Source organism: Nomascus leucogenys, chromosome 22a (genome assembly GCF_006542625.1).
Source record: "Nomascus leucogenys isolate Asia chromosome 22a, Asia_NLE_v1, whole genome shotgun sequence".
Taxonomy (NCBI): domain Eukaryota; kingdom Metazoa; phylum Chordata; class Mammalia; order Primates; family Hylobatidae; genus Nomascus; species Nomascus leucogenys.
Genome location: NC_044402.1, coordinates 103,884,771 through 103,905,739, shown reverse-complemented (window position 1 = coordinate 103,905,739; position 20,969 = coordinate 103,884,771). Strand labels below are relative to the sequence as shown.

The window sequence follows — 20,969 nt, the reverse complement described above, 5'->3', positions numbered from 1 at the left end:
TTCAGAAGCAGCAGTGTACACAGGCTGACAGGAAAACAGAACGCATGGCATATGCCCCAGATCCACAAAGCCGTTCAACCAAATGTGTTAATTCCAAAGTAACCCAAAAGAGTCAAGCAATAGGATCATTAACAAAAGATTGGATACTATCTATCTTTGAGACAAGACTGCTCTGACTCCTAAAATCCTATTCACAAATACGAGAAACCCATAAATGTTTTAGCTGGGTATTTCAGTTTCCTACATTATTCTTCACCTTGCCTAATGATACCAAAATAATAAAGGTACAGAAGAAATAGGAGGGGCTTGAAAAGTGAGAAAAGCTGAAACATTATTTTGGGTATTGTGAAGACAAACTTGCTACCCTCAGATACATCATTAGAAAATTTATAATCTAGGCTCTCATTAGCAACAAAGCACAGGCTAGTTAGTGGTTTGTCTTTTAGATTCACTTCTGACGAACCTGCAATATTTTTTAGTCAGTCAACATCCATCTTCAGTGTTTAAAACTACATTAACAGAATTAGATTTGGAGAAAAGTGGTAAGAAAACCCCAGGTGCGAGTGGAGCAAAAACAGGATTAGAAAGTTCTTAATTAGAACAGCTGTCTTGAGGGAAGAAACTTGAGGTCAAATTTAAAGCTCAACATTTTAAATCTTTGAAAATTTAAAAAGACTTCAGTAATAAAAGGCAGCTCCCTGGTTTAGAGCAACAGAAAAGTCGGATTATCCCTAACACGTAAAACTCAGATACAACCTTAGAAAAAGAGGTTATTTATATAAACAACTTAGTTAACAAGACACCTGAATATACTTTGTGGGATTTTATTTAGGTCAAGTTCTTAGTACACGGCAACAATTCCAAATACAATTAAAAAATTAAAAAGTGATGTCCCTCCACTCATCTGGAGGTGGTTTAATGGCACACAAGGAACATTACTGGCAATAGACTGCTCCCTCAAGTTCCCCTGGATGGTTTTTACTCAACTCAATAATACACCAACTCTCCCTCTGGGAGCTAAAAGTACAACTGGCCAGATCACAAATTGTTTACATTCTTTTTTGTAAGCCATTTTAAGAAAAATGGTGCATGGACACAAAATACGATAAAAACTGCTTTTCCATAGAATTCTTGAGTTGCAAAAGAGGTTTCATTTTAATGTGAAAATAAGCTTTTTTTGTTGGTTTTTCTTTTTTTTTTTTTTTTTTTTTTTTACAAAAAACCTTCAGATATTCAGCAAGAATCATTTATACACAGCTAGGCCCCGTCATTTCGTTGTAATTTTTTTTTTTTAAGAATTATATGAGATTCTCAAAACAGGAACAAAGGTCAGCACAAAGTAAACTTAAAGGTAATGAGCTCAATGCCTCCATTTAATCACTTTTATAAGGCTCTCTCCAATAAGGCTGCTGTGCTTTTCTCCTGCCAGTGTTGAATTAATATAACATATTTACTGCACACACCTTATGGGAAAGTGTTTATACTGAGTGTAGTTTTAGGAGGGGTAGATGAAGATTATTTCCACGAATTAAGGTTGCAATTAGTACACGCCTTTACACAACTCTGATGGTATTTACCAAAACATGGCATGTCTTTTCAAGTATATTCCTGAAAACACCAAATAACTTTTAAAGAAAAATACAGCACATTTAGTTAAGACAGTTGTGGTGCAGTGGAAAATTAAGTACTGAGCACTGAGTGAGAACTGCTGTTATTAACTAGCTGTTCATATGAAGAAAACTCACATCAGTCTATAGACTATGAGACAACCAGAAATTTTAAAAATCTCATCTAGCTCAAATTCAGTGATTCTAAATCATATGGGGGAAATTACCACCTTAACACCAACTCCTGTTCCCGGCCAAAAAGACCAGAAGTGAACAGATCCCATTCTTTTCAAAGACTTGTCAGTCACCTGTGAATTCCTCCATCAAACCTTTTTCAAAGGCAAAGGTGACCTTCAGGACATGTCATGCTCTCTCCACAAAGGAGAAATGGTAGTAAAAGATAAAAACAGTTCTTAATGCAGAAAGGTCACCTACTAAAAGAAAATGAACATAAAAAGATAAAAGCAAACTACCATCATTTTGATGCCTCTCCCAAAGAGAAAAATCTTATCTTCAACATAAACTGCCAAGGAGCGCAGGTACAGTCCAGACATCACGGTAAAGATGCATAAAATATTCTCTAGCTGGATAATAAACACCAGCAGTAGGAAAAAGGAGGGGATGAAAATGTCTCACCCAGTAACTTTTAGGAACATAGCAAAATTAGCACTGTCAAAATTACCACTGTCAACTCTAAAATGGGAACAGCAGGCACCTCTGAGGGAGATAGGAAGTAGCTAAATGATGGAAAATATTAAACAAGATCGCTTAGAAGATTCATATTTATTCCAAACAGGAGGCTGAATCTCTCAGATGTAGATTTTGACACATTGGCACTATTTTTGTTTCTGATTTATTGCCTTGGCCATAAGGTCAAAGGCAACAATAAAGTGTACTTTCATTAATATCACCATGGACTTTCGAGTATTAATATGACAAAAGACAACTATTCATTTTTTTTTTAAGGGGATTGGACACAAACTTCAGGAGGGAAGAATCCCCTCTCCCATTAGAATCCCTCTATCCTGATAAAATGGTTGCTTTATTGGTCAGATTTTGGACTTGGATCGTCTTTGTTATTAATAGTACACAGCATGTAAGATTTTCTGCAATCATTTGAAATTCCTAATACCAACCATCTTTTAATTTATAAAAGAAGAGGGAAACTTACAATAAAACAAAAAATACTACCCTCACAATTAATAGCATGCAATCTATGAAATATTACATTAAAAGTCTCCAATTACTGTGCGCCTGGCCCATCACACAGTATCCTTCCAAGACAATCTATAGAATTCAAAACTGTACAAAAATTTTAAAATATGCAGAAAACCCAAAAGGTATTGTTTGTAAAAGAAAGATCACACACACATTAGTACTAAACAGGGGAAAAAAATCAGCACACCCATGGACTCCCCCTGCTCCCAACCGCAGGTCTTCAGTATAAAGGACTTCAGCAGTGTCTTCTGCACCCCCCCCATCCAGTAGGGGTCCAACAGACCAGCTGCATTCCTGCTGACCACCACCAACTCTGTTTTCTGCATAGTTGTCTTCTCTGCTTCTGTAGTGGTGAGCTGTGGGAACTTTTTTTTTTTTTTTTGGATGGAGTCTTGCTCTGTCACCAGGCTGGAGTGCAGTGGCACAATCTCAGCTCACTGCAACCTCCACCTCCCAGGTTCAAGCGATTCTCCTGCCTCAGCCTCCCGAGTAGCTGGGACTACAGGTGTGCATCACCACGCCCAGCTAATTTTTGTATTTTTATTAAAGACAGGGTTTCACCATGTTGGCCAGGATGGTCTCAATTTATTGACCTCATGATCCACCCACCTGGGCCTCCCCTGCTGGGATTACAGGCGTGAGCCACCACACCCAGCCTGTGGGAACTATTTATTGGATTTCAAAATACCCTCTGCCTCATTAATCTCAGCAAAAAGCTGTTTAAATAAATAATGGGAACATATAATTTCAAAACAGTTTTTCTAATTATAGACCAGTACACTAAGAAGAGCTTAACTTATCCAAGTATAGTCTAGTTTGGGTCCATAATGGAGCTAAAGGCTCAGAGGACATTCAGGGCCATTACACTGCAGGAAAACAAGGAATAAGGGATGTAGAAATGACCTAAGAAAAGCACGAAGTGGAATGTATACTGGAGGCAAGTTAATGAAAGCTAATAAATACAAAGTGCTGGGAAAAAATCTAAAAGCAAAATAGCTATTGTAACTTGCAATGCATTAAAAACAACTTTAAAACCAAAAAGTCTTGATAAGGAAACTCTATAGCGGGGTCTCAGTTAAATGCTTATGATTTTTTATGCTAAGATAACATAAGTGGAATATTAACTTCTGCATCCGACACCATCTGAATTTTCTCACACACTACTACACTTGTTCACTTTTCAATCAAGTTCCTCTTTCTGAACTTGTTCAAGACCTCATTTGAAATATATCCAGCTATTGCTTTTCCCCTTTCACCTAGCACAGGGCAGTTACCTGGCAAAGCTCCATTCTGGCCAAGTCACTGGGACTGAGTAGAACCCACGTTAGCAGCTCTGGACCTGAACAGGAGCTGGCCCACCATCGCAGTGACCACCCACAAAGAGATAAGCCCTCCTGGAATTTTTTCAATATTTCTTATACTGACTACAGTAGTGATGATTAAAGTCATGTGCCCTACAGACTCCATTGAATTTGAAGCTGTATTTATTGTACAGATGGGGGAAATGTGTTTTATTGTGTCAAAGTTATATTTTTGTCAATGTGATTAGATACATATTTTGGCCTATTAATCTTATTCATTATATTCTTAGTCTGAGATGGGTTTTAATTCTGACTAACAGCAGCTACTTAAGAGTCCAATCATACAAAATCAGGAGAGTATTACCCTTTCTACAGCTAAACGAGTCAATGATACAGCAGCAACTAATACTGGCCATTAATAACGTCCAGAGAGCACATTAGCAAACCTTTTACTCCCAGTGACTGTCAGGAGACTTGAAAATAACTACTATTCTCTTCCAAAGTAGAATAGCATTTTTCTAGATAGTGAAAGAAATGATAGTCATAATTGGTCTGAACTCCAAGATCCTACTACTCAAAACAGCACCGAAGGCAGGGGTTCGGGATGCCTGCTAAGAGCATTTCCACAGTTCAAGTCTCTTCAGAACCTTAGGGACCTTCATGTCTAGCTTCACACACCCACCTCCACAGATGAACCAGCCTACCACACTTCACATCTGGGTACACTGGCCATTAGCAACAATGCAGTCTCATACAGCAGCACATTACAATCAAACGGGTGGCAGTCGTTCACCACCCTCAGAGTGTTGGGAGACTTTCACATTTCATCATCCTTATAATCCACAAACAGAAACATGAAGGGATGCAAGTGAGTTCAGCATTCACTCGTGTGGTGCACTCAAGTGCTGAGAGAATGCAGAATTTACAGTGTTACAGAGGAAAAAAAGCCATCTGAAATAATTGTAAAAATGGTTAAGTGTGGTATTTAAATGTTGGTTCCCTCCTCTTCATACAAGTGGAAGAAAAGGAGGGGCTAGGGTACCCACTGGGCCATGAGGTTAACCCCTTAGCACAGGCAATGAAGAACATCCAATGCCACAGATTCTGCAGGAGGAGAAATCCCAAGGGTATACAGTATTCCTGAGAAAGATCCCAGATTTTTCTGAATGAGTCTTAATCTGATTTTGTTTTGGCTACACAGTTATGCTGTTATACCTTTGACATATATAAAAATGGTCATTTTATTTCAATCCAGACAGCTCAGCATTGTACAAATGATGGCAGAAAGATCCATTTGTTCAGACTCAGCTTGCTTTGTTTTTAATACTGGGGAATAAACCAAAAAAAAAAGTGTAATTTTTATCATTTGTATCCTTCATTCTACTTTACTGGAGTGGAATCCCCAGGGCCTTCAGATAATCTGGGAAGACCTGACTATTCCTGTGAGGCAAGCACAGCCCTGCTGAGCTTTACTCAGAATAATGCATGATAGACTCAACATAATTCCCAGGAAAAAGCCCAGTCACTCCATTCATAACTCCCTCATACCAACCATCATCATTCTTCTTGATGACATAAATAATGGCTCCTTCCTGAAAGGACAGCTCATCTTCCTTGTCTTTTGTATAGTCATAAATTGCCACAACTAGGAGAGAAGAAAACAAAACAGGATGTGAAAGACAGTAATATTCCTAGAAAGACAGAACCAAGCCGGTGAATAGCTATCTGTTCCCAAATCCTGTAGCACCCAAACACGGTGACTTTCTAAACACCAACCAAAACTTACATGTTTTTTTTCTAAGTAATACCCAGTCATATACAATGAAATTGAGTACAAATGGGGAAAAAGCACATTTAATCAAATGTGCTTTTGTTACCTTTCAAGAGCCTACAGGGAAGTACCTCATTGAAGAGGTACACAATCCTAGAATCAAGAAAGATGGCTGTTTCTTCATTTGAGTTTGTGTTGAGATACCATATTGTGTTTTTTTTTTTTTAAAAAAGCTTTTCTTTACCTTAGAATTATACTAGGGCAATGAGATACACTATGAGAGTCAAGTGAGAAACCAGACAGACTAATGGAACAGCAGATTTCTGTCTCCTTTCTCACTCTCTCTGGAGCCTATGCCTCTTCACTAAGTAGAATGGTGGTTGGATTTCCCCAAGTTAAATATATGAATGATGGGAGTCCGCTACATATATTTTTTCAAAACATACGCTGTACTATGTCACCAATTTAATATGACTATAATAACAGACTAAAAGTGCCAAGAAAATCAGATACCTATAAGCCCTCCTGTGATTTTCATTGCTTAAATCACTTGGTAACTTGGCTCTTTCAGCCACTATCTCAGTGGTTATTTCAACTGTTATCTTATTTCAACCAGATAATCTCTGGTTCCCAAGTATTATATCAACTTCAACAGTTTAGTTATACTTGGATGCCCTGTAACTTGCTCAAATCCACTTGAAGAGTTATCCTTTGCTCCAACCTCTTCATCTCCTATACCTTTTTTATGCCACTCAATGAAATCTCCACCTGTTCCAAGACAAATACACCGTTCCAAGACAAATCCACTGTTCCAAGACAAATACACCGTCTTTGTTAGTTTCTCATGCAACCTTGTGCCTCACATAAATAAATAAGAAGCAAACTACAACAGGGACTTTTGATATAATGTAATGTGCCCTAAAGAAAATTTGTTTCTGGCCTGTTTTAATAAAAATTAAATAGCTTCCTTAAATTGTGAATATTTTCCATTATAGTGATACTGTAGGAACACCAGAATTTTTTTTTTTTTTTTTTTTTTTTTTTTGAGACAGTCTCACTCTTATCGCCCAGGCTGGAGTGCAGTGGCACTATCTCGGTTCACTGCAACCTCCACGTCCCAGGTTCCAGCGATTCTCCTGCCTCAGCCTCCCAAGTGCTGGGATTACAGGCGCCCACCACCATGCCCAGCTAATTTTTGTATTTTTAGTAGAGACAGGGTTTTGCCATGTTGGCCAAGCTGGTCTTGAACTCCTGACCTCCGGTGATCCACTTGCCTTGGCCTCCCAAAGTGCTGGGATTACAGGCGTGAGCCACCTGCACCTGGTCAGAAAATACTTTAGAAGATCCTTGCTAGGAAGAGATCAGTGTGCATTTCTCAATATATAACCAAATGCCTGAACACAATCAAATGTAGTTAAATGGCATACAAATTTAAATATAAGAAAATAAAAAAAAAAACAAAATACAATTTAGAATATTTAGCATTTCTATTCAACCTAATATTTTCTAGTGTTTTTTAAAGGAAAGACAACTTTCCTGATGCTTAAAGAAATGCAAATCCAGCCAGGTGCGGTGGCTCACACCTGTAATCCCAGCACTTTGGTAGGCCGAGGCAGGTGGATCACAAGGTCAGGAGATCGAGACCATCCTGGCTAACATGGTGAAACCCGGTCCCAACTACAAATGCAAAAAAAATCAGCAGGGTGTGGTGGTGGGCGCCTGTAGTCCCAGCTACTCGGGAGGCTAAGGTGGGAGAATGGTGTGAACCCAGGAGGCGGAGCTTGCAGTGATCACGCCAGATCACGCCACTGTACTCCAGCCTGGGTGACAGAGCGAAACTCCATCTCAAAAAAAAAAAAAAAAAAATGCAAACCCTTGGCTGGGCACAGTGGCTCACGCCTGTAATCCCAACACTTTGGGAGGACAAAGCAGGCAGATTGCTGACATCAGAAGTTTGAGACCAGCCTGGCCAACATGGTGAAAACCCGTCTCTACTAAAAATACAAAAATTAGCTGAGCGTGGTGGTGGGCGCCTGTAATCCCAGCTACTCGGGAGGCTGAGGCAGGAGAATCGCTTGAGTGAGCTGAGATCACAACACTTCCCTCCAGCCTTGGTGACAGAGCGAGACTCTTGTCTCAAAAAAGAAAAATAAGAGAAAGAAAAAGAAATGCAAACCCATGAAAAGTAATTCAGAAGAGAATATGAAGCCTGTTGTAACAGAGATGCTTAGAAGTGGAAAGTTAGTAAGCTCTATGTACATTCATTTTATTCTTTAAAATGTAGAAATTGCCAGCCTAAGCAACATGGCAAAACCCCATCTCTACAAAAAAAAAAATACAAAGAAAAAAAAAAATTAGCCTGGCATGGTAGCATGTGCCTGTGGTCCCAGCTACTTGGGAGAATCACCTGAGCTCAACAAAGTTGAGGCTGAAATAAGCCATGATTTTCCCACTGCACTCTAGCCTGGGTAACAGCGTGAGACTCTATCTCAAAACAAATCAAAAGTAGAAACTAGATTAGATAGAATTTACACTAAACATGATTCCAGAGACTCTGTTTGTAATGGTATAGGGCTGAGAGTTTTAACAACTGTTCATTTTTTTTTCTTTTGCCAAAATTAGTATTCACTATTTTAAAATTAACTTTTTCAAAAATCAGAAATATGCTGTTAAGAATATTCATTTTCTGGCTGAGCACTGTGGCTCACACCTATAATCCCAGAACTTTGGGAGGCCGAGGCAGGAGAATCACTTGAGGCCATGAGTTCAAGATTAGTCTGGAAACATAACAAAACCCTGTCTCTAAAAAAATAAAAACAATAAATTAGCCAGGCATGGTGGTACACGTCTGTGGTCCCAGCTACTCGGGAGGCTGAGGCGGGAGGATCGCTTGAGCCCAGGAGGTTGAGGCTGCAGTGAGCAGCAAACGTACCACTGCACTCCAGCCCAGGTGACAGAACAAGACCCTGTCTCTAAAAAATATAAGTAATTTTTAAATGAATATTCATTTTCACTCCAGGGAAAGATATACACCAGTAGTTTACTTCATCTAATTCTTTACTGTAAAGCCATTCATCAAAAAGGAAAATACTCTTGATTTAGTGCAACAAACTTTTATCAAAGTAACTCTAAAGCAGTGTAATAAAGTATCTTACTGTGTTTTCATCAATATTCAAAATACTGATGTTGAGAAATGTAAAATCTGTCTAGATTTTATTTAGTCTGGAAAATTGGTTTTGGCAATAGGGAAGAAAGTCACTTTTTCCAATTATGCATGTATATCACACATAGTATCAAAATCATATGGGGAACTGATAAAGCACATGTAAGAAAAAACTTAAAATGCTAGACATCTGGTTTTTGTGCAGTTATGATTGAAACAGAAAAGGACTTACATTGTTTTTCTAAATGTTTCTGCTAAAGTAAAAATACATTCTAAATTTCAAAGTACATTGTTCATATTTAGCATTTCAATTGAAGACATTCTAGAATATTTTATGAAGGTCTGTAAAACTGAAGAAAACTTCTCAGCTTAAATGTTTCTCTTTTTAATTTTAATCCTATAATTTTATATGAAGTATGCTGCAGAGTTAAAGATAAGCAAAGAATAATGGTACCATGCCATCAGAAAAGGACCCAGATTGGGCCGGGCGCGGTGGCTCACGCCTGTAATCCCAGCACTTTGGAAGGCCGAGGTGGGCGGATCACAAGGTGAGGTTAGAGACCAGCCTGGCCAATATGGTGAAACCCCGCCTCTACTAAAAATGCAAAATTTAGCAGGCGTGGTGGTGGGCGCCTGTAGTCCCAGCTACTCAGGAGGCTGAGGCAGGAGAATGGCATGAACCTGGGAGGCGGAGGTTGCAGTGAGCCGAGATCGCACCACTGCACTCCAGCCTGGGCGACAGAGCGAGACTCCGTCTCAAAAAAAAAAGGACCCAGATGATCTTCTCTCTCCTAAAATAAGTAAATTGAAACAAAGAGGAGCAATCTAAACATAAAACTCTCTACACTATAAACTCCTGGAGGTAAGGGCCCATCACTTACTCATCTCTGTGTATCCCTAGTGTCCAACACAAGGCCTAGCTTTTTGGATACTTCTAAATACATCTATATTCTATATTATTCAGTTACAGAGTCAGTAATAAATGTAACTTAAATACATATTGGAGAAAAAATTAAGGTAATACTAAAATAACAATGTAAAACAAAAAGGTCCAAAAGGAGCATGTTACAGTGACTGATCTGAACTAAAAAGACTGACCACCAAATATTGTAGGGTATTAGCAACCACAACCTAACAATTAAGTACCCTAAACTAGCAAGCCACTGGAAAAATCAAAATGCTAGTAAGATTATCCATTTCAATATACTGTTTGTATTAAATTACATATTGTGAGTTGACATCATTTTATTTATATGGAAAATAAAAAGTTCATCCTAAGCCAGCAAAACATTTAACATACTTTGGAATTTATGTTATAACCTGTCCTGAGGTAGAGCAAAGTTAACCTGGACACTATCAATGAAGAGTTGGTTAAACCACTTAATGTATTCTAAGAAATGTTTTAGAACCCACTGGAGATGCTGTTTCAATGAAACTAATGCTGCTTAACTAATACAGCCATATTCCTTCTGCCCCTACCACTCTAATGAAACTATTCACTTGAAAAAAACTGGCCTTCTACTTTTGAGACTCTTCTCAGTTCTTTGCCTAATGTTCCTGTAGTGTTTGGCAATGATGATTACCTCTGCCTGCTTCCTGACATTTTCCTCCATGGCTTCCATGACAGTGTCTTCTCCCAGTTCTCTGATTACTATGCTTATGTGGAGCCAGGAAACTAGGAGTCATCTTTGCCTTCCCCTCAGTCACCTTCCCCCACATCCCCAAGTCCTATTAATTCCACCTTCTAAATCCCAAATACCAACACTCGACTTCTCTCCATCATCATGGTCACTGCCCTAGTTAGTGCACCCATCTTTAAAATTGATTACATTTATCACTCAGGGTACCTGAGATTTTCTAAGCAGTGTGGGTAGCAGATAGTTTACAGAGACTCTCGAGATTTTTTTTCTTTTTATTGAGACAGGGTCTTACTGTCGCCCAGGCAATGGTGTAATTGCAGCTCACTGCAGCCTTCAAACTCCTGGGCTCAGGTAATGCTCCCACCTCAGCCTCCGGAGTAGCTGGAACTACAGGCATGCACCACCATGTCTGGCTAAGTTTTCTAATTTTTTGTAGAGACAGGGGTATCGCCATGTTGCCCAGGCTGGTCTCGAACTCCTGGTCTCAAGCAATCCACCGGCCTCAGCCTCTTAAAGTGCTGGGATTACAGGTATGAGCCACCACATGCAACTGGCTCTCTTTCTAGATTTTCTTTTTTTGAGACAGTCTCACTCTGTTGCCAGGCTGGAGTGCCGTGACAAATGATCTCGGCTCACTGCAAGTTCCACCACCTGGGTTCAAGTGATTCTCCTGCCTCAGCCTCCCGAGTAGCTGGGACTACAGGCGTGCACCACCACACCCAGCTAATTTTTATACTTGTAGTAGAGGCGGTGTTTCACCATGTTGGCTGGATGGTCTTGATCTCTGGACCTTGTGATCTGCCGGCCTTGGCCTCCCAAAGTGCTGGGATTACAGGCGTGAGCCACCATGCCCGGCCTCTTTCTAGATTTTCTAATCTTAAGTACTGCTTCCTAAAATTGATCTGCTTGAGATCATACCTTCAGTCAAGCAGTCATCCAAGTTTTTATATCTTTTTTGTCCTTCTACTTAAAAAAAGTACAGTGGTGCACTGTCTTAAAGTACGAAACACTGGGTGCCAAAGGGACCATTCAAAATAATGGTGTTCATATTAAAAGAATTACTCCACCAAGTAACTCAATCCGTTTGCAAATCAGGTGGTTCTTATTCCTTTGCTTTCAACAAAATTTAAGAAAGACTTTGATGATACATCATCAAACATGATTTTTGAAGATAGATTATTTGATTTTTGGCAAATAACTTTGAAAAGTGGAATGACAATGCCACTTGAAAAATCCTTCTATTTGTATCTGCTTATTTATGTGAACAATGTTTTCAGCACCACTACCTCAGTTGAGGCCCTCATCCCTTGCTTCAAAGTTTATCCAAAATGGTCTTTACAACTCCTACTTTTCCTCTCCAATGCACTCTACACTATTATCAGGTATCTCCAAAAAAAGTTACATAAGTAGATGAGATATTATCATTAACCTTTTTAAAAATCCTCCATAATTTCCCTCTACTAACAGATTTTTTTTTTTTAATCCAACACCTTGGCATTGTCATTTTTAGCCACCCACCACCTAATTACAATTCATTCCCTTTGCGTGCTCAAATCACCCTCTCTCCCTACAACCCACCCCCACCCTCATGCACTGGACACTGCTCTGCCCCAAATAGCCATGCCCTCTCACTCAAGTGATTCCCTCAGCTTCGAAGGCCCTTCCTTTCTCTCTTCTCTGCCTGAGAAACTCCTATTCATCATTCAAGGCACCACAAATGCCATGTTCTCTGAGAAGCTTTCTAGGAATCCCCCAGAAAGAATTAATGGCACTATTCATTTTTTACCAATCATTAATAGAGCATCCATGCTGACTTTTAGAGGTATGAAGATGAACCAGATAAGGGACTGTCGGCCAGGTGCGGTGGCTCACACCTGTAATCCCAGCACTTTGGGAGGCCGAGGTGGGCGGATCACAAGGTCAGGAGATCAAGACCATCCTGGCTAACACGGTGAAACCCCGTCTCTACTAAAAATACAAAAAAATTAGCTGGGTGTGGTGGTGGGCACCTGTAGTCCCAGCTACTCGGGAGGCTGAGGCAGGAGAACGGCGTGAACCCGGGAGGTGGAGCTTGCAATGAGCAGAGATCGTGCCACTGCACTCCAGCCTGGGCAACAGAGCAAGACTCCGTCTCAAAAAAAAAAAGGGACTGTCACAGTTTTGTGAAGACAGAAATGTTATCTGACAATTCCTATATATCATTTATATTTCTAGCTAAAAGCTGTATCGCTGAGCCAGAGGAACAAAAGAATAGATGGCTTTACAAAAGTTAAGAGATACAAAATGGGCAGTAAAAAAGAAGTTTTCCAGGGAGGACTTAATGCTCATAAACTGTAAAGCCAAGACTCAATCCTAGGTCTTCCAGATGCCAGAGCTCACATTTAGGACAACGGTTAAGAGAGTGGGGTCTAGAGTTATACTACCCAGTCAAATTCCAATTCTAACACTTAACTATTATAGTTTACAGTACATACTTAACTTTCCTAGGCTTCTTTTTATTCAACTATATAATGGGAATTATAATAGAGCTAACATTTCAAAGCATGTTTTTTTTGAAGATGGAGTTTCACTCTTGTTGCCCAGGCTAGAGTGCAATGGTGTGATCTCAGCTCTCCGCAACCTCCGCCTCTGGGGTTCAAGTGATTCTCCTGCCTCAGCCTCCCGAGTAGCTGGGATTACAGGCATGCGTCACCATGCCCAGCTAATTTTGTACTTTTAGTAGAGACGGGGTTTCTCCATGTTGGTCAGGCTGGTCTCCAACTCCCAACCTCAGGTGTTCGGCCTGCCTCAGCCTCCCAAAGTGCTAGGATTACAGCCCAAAGCATTCTTATATTAAACAACGCAATCCACATAAAATACAAAGCACAGGCTGGGCGCAGTAGGCTCACGCCTGTAACCCCAGCACTTCGGGAGGCAGAGGTGGGTGGATCACGAGGTCAGGAGATTGAGACCATCCTGGCTAACACGGTGAAACCCCGTCTCTACCAAAAAAAATACAGAAAATTAGCCGGGCGTGGTGGCAGGCGCCTGTAGTCCCAGCTACTCGGGAGGCTGAGGCAGGAGAATGCCGTGAACCCAGGAGTCTGAGCTTGCAGTGAGCCAGGATCGCACCACTGCACTCCAGCCTGGGCGACAGAGCGAGACTCCGCCTCGTGGCTCACGCCTGTAATCCCAGCACTTTGGGAGGCCGAGGCGGGCAGATCACGAGGTCAGGAGATCAAGACCACCGTGAAACCATGTCTCTACTAAAAATACAAAAAAATTAGCGGGGTGTGGTGGCGGGCGCCGGTAGTCCCAGCTACTCGGGAGGCTGAGGCAGAAGAATGGCGTGAACCTGGGAGGTGGAGGTTGCTGTGAGCTGAGATCACGCCATTGCACTCCAGGCTGGGCAACAAGAGCAAAACTCCATCTCAAAAAAAAAAAATCTTTAATTTAGGAAGGATATTTTTGCTAAGTAAAGGACACTGGGTTGACATTTTCCTTCATTACTTTAAAGATTTTGCTCAATTCTCTGACTTAACAGCTTTTTGATGAGAACCATGCAGTCATTCTTATCTTTGTTCCTCTGTACATAATATGTCATTTTTCCTCTGATTATCTTTAAGATTTTCTAAGGTACTGGTTTTTAGCAAATTGATTATGATGTGACTTGGCAAGATTTTCTTTTCCTCTTTTTGGGGTTTATTGAACTTCTTGGATCTGTGAGTTTATAGTTTTGTGGGAGACAACTTCTAAAACAGCTCCCAATGATTTCTGCCTCATAGTATTCATGCCTTTAGGTAATCCCTACCCCTTCAGTGTTGACTAATCCTATTAACTTGCTTTAATGAACAGAAAATGGCAAAAATGACAGATCATCACTTCTGGCTTAAGGTAAAAAAAGGACTAGTGTCTTGCTTGCATTCTCTTTCTGGCGCTTCTTGCTTGTTCATTCTAATGAAGTTAGCTGCCATGTTGTGAGCTGCCCTACGGAGAAGCCTATGTGGTCCAGAATTGTGGGCAGCCTCTGGCCAACAGCCAATGAAGAAGCCGAGGCCCTCAGGCCAACAACCCACAAGGAACTAAATCCTGCCAATAACCATGAGTGAGCCTGAAAGCAGCCTCCCTCAGTCAAGCCCTGAGATCACTGCAGCCTCAGTTGATACCTTGATTGCAGCCGTGTGAAGAGTCCCTGAACCAGAGGGCCCAGCTGAGCCACGCACAGAAACTGGGAGATAATGGATGTTTTGTTTAAGCCACTAAATTTTTGGAATAACTTGTTAGGCAGCAATACACAACTAATATAGTTTTCATCAAATGTGGAAATATTTTGTCTATGATTGTTTCAACTCTTTTTCCTCTCACATCTCCTGCAGACTCCAATTACACATACATAAAGACTATCTGATCTTGTTTCACATTATCTGTTGCTCTGTTTTCCTTTTTGCCTTTTTTTCCACTTTCTTCTCTGTGCCTTATTTTGGACAGTTTCTACTGTCATGGCACCAAGGTTGCTAATGCTTTCTTCTGCAGCATGTGTTTTTCGTCTCCAGAAATATTATGTTTCTCTTTCTCTTTTTAAAGATATATTCCACATCTCTCTCATGTTCATGTTTTCCTTTACCTTCTTGATCACGTGTGGCATTTATAGTAGCTACATAAGGGAAAAAAATTTATTTCCTTCTCTCCAGTGCCTGTTGTTCAATGTCTGAAAACCATTATTTTGTGGGGTTTTAAAATTCCTGTTTTAGGAGGGAGGGTAAACCTGATTACTGTTGCTCTCTCTTGGCCAAAAGTGGAAGCCTATTATTTTTTTATAAAAGCTCTCCAAATGATTCTAATGTGTAGCCAGCTTTGAGACTCAGTGGGTTAGTAGCTTTGATTTTCTTAAAAGAAAATTTCGTTCCAGACAGCACACATTTTTTTCTGAGCTGATTAGTCTTGATGGATTTGAAAGCTTGTATCCCAAAGTGCTACATCATAATTAGCTAATATCAAAGAAGCTTTTCACTAAAAGAAATGCCCAATATTACTTGGCAAAGAAACTGAGAAACCATTATTCTGTGGAAGAAAGTTTCATGTGGAGACATTTAAACTGAAGTATCTGATTATAAGGTGACACAAAGTAATGTTCTAAAGCATGGAGATACGAATAATAATGTGGAAAAATAATCTTCCTGAGGCCAAAGGAAACAGAAAAACACTGATAGAAACCATTCATAAAAAGCATGTTCAATAGGAACAATATAGATAACCATCAGTTTTTTAAAATCAAATATTCACAGAATTTTACTAGTGTAACTTTCAAAATCATGAACCTTGTAAACTCAGTAAAAATGCACAAATACAAATAAATAAAACTTCACTTAGTAAAAAATAAACAAGATTCTCTTCAGTACCAGCAAATTTCATTTCTATGTAGAGGTTTCTTCCCATCTATCCAGATATCCTTCTGAAACTTACCCTTTTCCAAGTAAGAACGTGGAGCCCACGGTGGGTCCTCTTCAGCATAAGGATCACTATACTCAACCACAGCAGCTTCCTCCTCTTCGTAATCTTCTGGGGGAGGAGGAGGTGGGGGAGACTCATCAAAGACTGGTTCTTCCACAGGTGGCGGTGGAGGTGGTGTATCTGAAACTAAGAACGTATCAGGCTGACAACAAAACTGTATGTTATGCAAAGTTCAGTATTTCCTATCCAAGGGTTCATGGAATATAAACCTAGACTTGAAAATAAATGTAATATTCCTTCAGAAAATGAATGAGCAAGGGAAGTCTTCCCACCAACTATAATGTTCTAGAGCTCCAAGTATGACGTTCTCCCTCTCTTGCACTTGGATTAATGCTAATGGACACTGAATAAAGTTTAGACAAAATAATTATTAACTGAGCCTCTGGAACCTGTTTATACTAACACAAATCCTCTTTCCAAAGAGATCAGTATGGCCAGGAGTGGTGGCTCGCGCCTGTAATCCTAGCACTTTGGGAGGCCGAGGCGGGCGGATCACCTGAGGTCAGAAGTTTGAGACCAGCCTGGGCAACATGGTGAAACCCTGTCTCTACTAAAAATACAAAAATTAGTCGCACATGGTCCTGGGCGCCCGTAATCCCAGCTACTCAGGAGGCCAAGGCATGAGAATTGCTTGAACCGGGGAGGTGGAGGTTGCAGTGAGTCGAGATCATGCCACTCCAGCCTGGGCCATAGAGCAAGACTGCGTCTCAAAAACAATAACGCAAAAAAAAATAAAATAAAATCAAAAAACCAGAGAGCAGTACAATACAGCGGAGCTTTACACTGTATTCAAGGATAAGTTATCAGAAATACACTGAAAACCATATATCACAAATTCTTAAAATATTTTTTCACTTAAATGAGTCCAGGGAATAGTAAAATTTTAATAACCCACTGCTTTCCTCTTAATGAATTTTTCTAAAATAGCATTTTACCAAATTCAAGAGGAAAAAAATCATCAACAAACGGGTTACTTCATCTATGAAGATGTTTGTTTACTTATAGAATTTCTTCTAATTCAGACTATAATTCAGAATTTCTTCAGGCTAAATGTCCAAGTGTACTATCAGAGTAATTTAAAATATCTCCCATGGAGATGTGCTTCCACAGCTTGCATACCAATATATAGTAACATCAAAAAGATTATCTTCAAACTCAGCTACCTTAAGCTTTCAAAATGGTTGGTACATACTTGAGCACAGCTGAACAGAATGAAATGAATAAACCTGTTTATCAGCTCCCCAGGTTTAATGAACAACACTAATTCTTATTTATGAGGTACCAGTATATTCCCATGTGATTCTCTGAGCAATCCAATTTATTTAGTATTTTTTAATCTAAGCCTACCAATTGAATTAAATGGATTTTTTTTTTTTTTTTTGAAACAGAGTCTTTCTCTGTCCCCCAGGCTTGAGTGCAGTGGCGCGATCTCGGCTCACTGCAAGCTCCGCCTCCCGGGTTCACGCCATTCTCCTGCCTCAGCCTCCCGAGTAGCTGGGACTACAGGCGCCCGCCAACGCACCCACCAACACGCCCGGCTAATTTTTTGTATTTTTAGTAGAGACGGGGTTTCACCGTGTTAGCCAGGATGGTCTCGATCTCCTGACCTTGTGATCTGCCCACCTCGGCCTCCCAAAGTGCTGGGATTACAGGCTTGAGCCACCGCGCCCAGTGAATTAAATGGATTTTCGAAGATTGCTGATGCCTGGTGGGAGCAGCAACATCAACACCATGTTGTCATATCAGTATTCTTCCCATCTGCTGTGCCCCAGTATAGAATACTGATCTACTTTATAAACTTTAAAACTTCAGTCATTAAATAGAATGTCTTTCATCCTAATAGTTTTTATTAATAAACAAAAGATATAGATATGTGATTTACCATATACTTGGGTGAGAAAGAGCAATTTAGCCTATTTCCATTTGTAAGATAAAAAGACTGACTTTAAACAACTGCACAGAACCACAGATCCAAAGGAACTTTCAAAACAATAACCTTGAGAAATGACACTACAAAATTACTCAAAGATGCTGCCATTGGTCATTTTTACTTTTCTTGTAACTGCCAGTTTAATAAGCTACCACTTTTGACTTAAAATGTTCCAATTACTCAGCTAGTCCTTTGTAATGCATTATTTCATTTCATCTTTATATTAGGAGGTGGTATTTTTCATTTTATAGATGTGGAGACTGGCTTTCCAAGATTAAGTATTCCGACAGCAAGTAAGTATTCCGACAAAAAGCACCTGAACTCCAATGCCTATTATCTTAAAAGCTACACTACTATGGGATGAGATAAATTTAAAAACCTTCAAGTCATGCTTCATTAGTATTTATTCAACAAACATTAAATAATATGGCTGGATATTATGCTCAGCATTGAGAAAAGGGCAGTAGGCAAAAGTCATGAAGACATGAACGACCAAACCTTCATTTACAATTGAGTGTAGTGTGTGTTTTAAGATACTATAGGAGCACACAGCATAAACCACACTTGTTATGTGGGTCAGGAAAGGCTTCCTGAAACCTGAAGGAAGAGTAAGAGTTAATGGGGAGGAAGGGGGGAGGGTAGGATGGCATAGGGATCAATATTTCATGTCAGATACAAAGAACAAAACAAGGCCAGGCGGGGAGGCTAATGCCTGTAATCCCAGCACTTTGGGAGGCTGAGGCAGGCGGATCATTTGAGCTCAGGAGTTCAAGCCCAGCCTGGCCAATATGGCAAAACCCCGTCTCTACTAAAAATACAAAAATTAGCCGCATGTGGTGGTGCACGCCTGTATTCCCAGCTACTCGCAAGGCTGAGGCATGAGAATCACTTGAACCCAGGAGGGGAAAGTGGCAGTAAGCCAAGATCGCACCACTGTACTCCAGCCTGGGTGACAGAGTAAGACTGTCTGAAAAAAAAAAAAAAAAAAAAAAAAAAACAAGGACAATACAAGTACAAAGGTAAGAAAGCAAGAAACTTTCAAAGAACTGCCCAAAGTTCAGTAGCCAGAGACATGAGAAAGCTGAAGAGGATGAGGCAGGAAGGGCCTTACAGCAGTTTGGACTCTATCCAAAGAGCCATGGGGAGCCACAGAAAGATTTTAAGGGGAATAACAGGGTCATAGCTGTACTTCTTACTCCAGCATAACTGGGTCACTATAACTGGTTCCAAATTATTCCAGACTTCTTCCAAACATCAAACTTAATGCAGAGTGAGTATTTGCTATCACAGAATATCTTCAAAATAATATACCTGGAAAGCTTTGAAGATAATTCCAAAGAAATATCTTTGAAGATATACCAAAAGAAATGTATGTATCTTTCCAAGGTGAATGTTTTAAAGTTTAAAGACTTAAACATTATTTGAATGTCTAAGTCTTGCCACGTCTGTAAAATTAGTTCACAGCACACCTCAAACACAATTTTTTTGTACATTGTGTACATGAGAAACGTATACAATTGTAGGAAAAGATGAAAAAGACTAATCCAAAAGGCAATCAACTGTGATAGGGTGGCTAAATTAGGGAATGACTTTTTAAAATACAGGTAGTGCTGCTATAATAATGTTTTGCAGTCATCTACTTAAGACATCTCTAAGTCTTAAAGTGATATTCATGCACTTTACTATTAAATTAAAACAGTACTTCTTAGGTTTGGTTCATGAAACATTTTGCTGTTTCTACAAAGTTTGCAGCTTTCACTGGTGACTGGCGAAAACCAATGACATCCTGCTTTAAATCCTATTCAACTTTCAAGTCTAATTTTTTGCTGAGAAAATAACCACTTAGTTGCTATACAAACATTTGTGTTTCATTAATGGATTAGTCTTCAATGTCAGTTTCAAAATCTGGCCTTTACTCTAGAAGCTGCTCAGAACCACTTTTGTTCAGAATGAATGACAATATCTCACAGAACATGCAGTAGCAAATGATTGGCAGAATTCTCTAAGGTGTATGCTCATCACAACAGTAAAAACAGAAAAAACTCCCAGGGTATTATTCAAGTGACTACCATCATTAATCATTGTGATTAAACTGTATAACTGGATTTGTGATGGAAGAAAATTCTTTTACTGTAATGACATTTACTTAGACTTTCCACCTTGTATGGAGTATGCAGAATGGAACCAGCATTGGAAAGTCCTTCAATTCTGGTACTGTAATTAAATCCTTTTCTACTTGGTACTTACCCTGTTTGGATGCAGCAGACATTTTTTAAAACCTGGGAACAGTGACCTTGTATCCCACACTTGACCTCACAAGCCTGGCAGAGGATCACACTATGGCTGTGCTTGGCACATGCTGAACTATTAATAGTTGAATCTTGCTGAGAGGCAGTTTTCTCCTCAAGCCAGTGTGGGTCACACCCAAGCTAAAGAAGAGGGGGCCCCAATAGCATAATTTAAAACATACGAAATCAACCTAATTATATGTGAAAACAGCTCTTAATCTCAACAAAACATCTTACGAAGTCACAGTGTGGTAAACATTACAGGTGTTCATGGAGTACCTTCCAACAAACAAAAGTAAGTAAAATAGACTATTTTCAGAAATTAGCAAATAGAGATGCAAAGGCACCTGAAAGACACTGAGCCCTTAGGCCAGTAAGACTGAATTATTAGTAAAAATACAACCACATCTAGAAGAATGTGCTGATAAAAGGGGGGCATTTAGTCAGCTACAGAAGCAGAAAAAAGGGGGGACCAAAAGTGCCTGCTATATGTCAGATGCTTTTCCAAGTGCTGGGGAAACAGCTAGCAAGCAAAACAGGCAAAACTCCTTGCTCTTATAG

General features: G+C 39.8%; 1 protein-coding gene across 26 annotated transcripts in view; it reads right to left on the bottom strand.

Annotated features, from left to right (window-relative positions):
- The window catches only part of ABI2 (abl interactor 2), a 112,771-nt gene that overhangs the window by 6,300 nt on the left and 85,502 nt on the right, over positions 1-20,969 (bottom strand). For 13 of the 26 annotated variants that reach the window (XM_030802827.1, XM_030802831.1, XM_030802838.1 and 10 more), the window contains 2 exons: positions 16,143-16,316; positions 5,679-5,771 (listed from right to left, as the gene is read on the bottom strand). In XM_030802827.1, coding sequence (XP_030658687.1) covers positions 5,679-5,771; positions 16,143-16,316 — 267 coding nt within the window. Of the gene's footprint in view, positions 1-808; positions 5,772-16,142; positions 16,317-20,969 lie in introns of those variants that run through there. The other 13 variants (XM_030802830.1, XM_030802837.1, XM_030802841.1 and 10 more) reach the window with 1 other exon arrangement.